Here is a 1,399-nt window from a genome sequence, read left to right as displayed (position 1 = left end):
TGAGAGAGAGAGAGAGAGAGAGAGAGAGAGAGAGAGAGAGAGAGATCCTATGAATGTTGATGGCGAGAGAGCATACGAGGATCCGATACAGATAAATCCTTGCGTCAAGGGACCAACTTTCCCATAAAAAAAATTATTCTCAAAACTTTTAATTAAACGTGAATTCCGTTGAATTAAGAAAATAAGATATATATTGCTCCGTGATCTTTGTACGAAGGATACTATTGGTTGTACACATACTTTTGCTCAGTAAAGTTTACATTACAAAAAAAACGTGTAACACTGTTTCCGAAAAAGACAGTCGATTCATGAGTCCATGCACTCATGAGATGAGTTATGGGTGGTTATCTCTTACATCCCCCGTGTGGGGCCGGTCATTTCATATGACATGAGAAAATTACCCAACACCGGGTCCTACTGTGAAACCCAAGCACCGACCACCATAATCACACATTTCCTGCCGGCGTCGAGCTCCTCACAGGTGACGGCATCTTTAGTTTCGGGTACGAATTGTTGGCCCGACCATCGGAAAATCACCACCCGAATCATAAATCCGAAAGGATCTTGAGAGTGATCATGGAGATCACCCGTGCTATGGGCGCACAAGGAATGGTGGAGGGCCAATACCTACAGCTGCGGCGGAGTGGATCTTTATCGGATGATGGATTCATGGTGGGTAAGCTGGGTAAGGTGGGCAGAGCTATTGAGAAGATGGAAGGTGGGCTCTACGCGTGTGGAGCTGCATGTGGGGCCATCTTAGGGGGAGCTACTAAGGAGGAAACGGAGAGGCTCAGAAGCTTTGGACGCTATGCGGGCATCATACATGGGATCATGACATCAGTGGCTAATGATGATGAACATGAGGAAGAGGAGGGATTGAGTGAAATGGTGGAGAAGCTTAGATCGTTGGCTCTCAAGGAATTGGAATGCTTCGATCATCAGCCAATGGTTGAGATCATTTCAAGCATTCTTCACTTGGATTCACTGCTTCAGTTCACCAAGAAGCAGGCCCAGTCAATCAGTTAAGTGTAATATGTAGCAAGTACAGAAATGAAGGGAAGAGAAATCAGTTTTTTTTTTTTCCTTAACAAAACTTTTGTAATGATTTATCTAAAACATCTATCATATTTGATAATTATATTTTCAGATAGGAAAATTTTTTATCTCTCCTAAACTTGTTCTTAATTTATTCAAACTCCCTTATCAGAGGTTTCATATTTGATTCCAACAAAAAAACAGTGAACTCTTATCTCTCCTTTGCCCTGTTATTTTCAAATTGTCAAATTACACCCAAAAAAAAAAAAAAAAATCTAGATGAAAGGATAAAATTTCTTTCATTATGTAAAAAGAAAAGAATAAATTCATCTAAAGTCATTATTATTTTTAATTTTATTGAATG

General features: G+C 40.0%; 1 protein-coding gene across 1 annotated transcript in view; it reads left to right on the top strand.

Moving 5' to 3' along the window:
• LOC122059093 (heterodimeric geranylgeranyl pyrophosphate synthase small subunit, chloroplastic-like) overlaps positions 1 to 1,146 on the top strand; it is a 4,146-nt gene extending 3,000 nt beyond the window's left edge. The window contains exon 2 of the mRNA XM_042621789.1: positions 432 to 1,146. Within this exon, the coding sequence (XP_042477723.1) occupies positions 432 to 1,026 (595 nt within the window). The 3' untranslated portion in view covers positions 1,027 to 1,146. The remainder of the gene's footprint in view (positions 1 to 431) is intronic.
• The last annotated feature ends 253 nt before the right edge of the window (positions 1,147 to 1,399 follow it).

The sequence above is a fragment of the Macadamia integrifolia genome, chromosome 13, assembly GCF_013358625.1.
Source record: "Macadamia integrifolia cultivar HAES 741 chromosome 13, SCU_Mint_v3, whole genome shotgun sequence".
NCBI lineage: Eukaryota > Viridiplantae > Streptophyta > Magnoliopsida > Proteales > Proteaceae > Macadamia > Macadamia integrifolia.
Note: the sequence above shows the minus strand (reverse complement) of the source record. Positions and strands in the feature narration are given on the sequence as shown.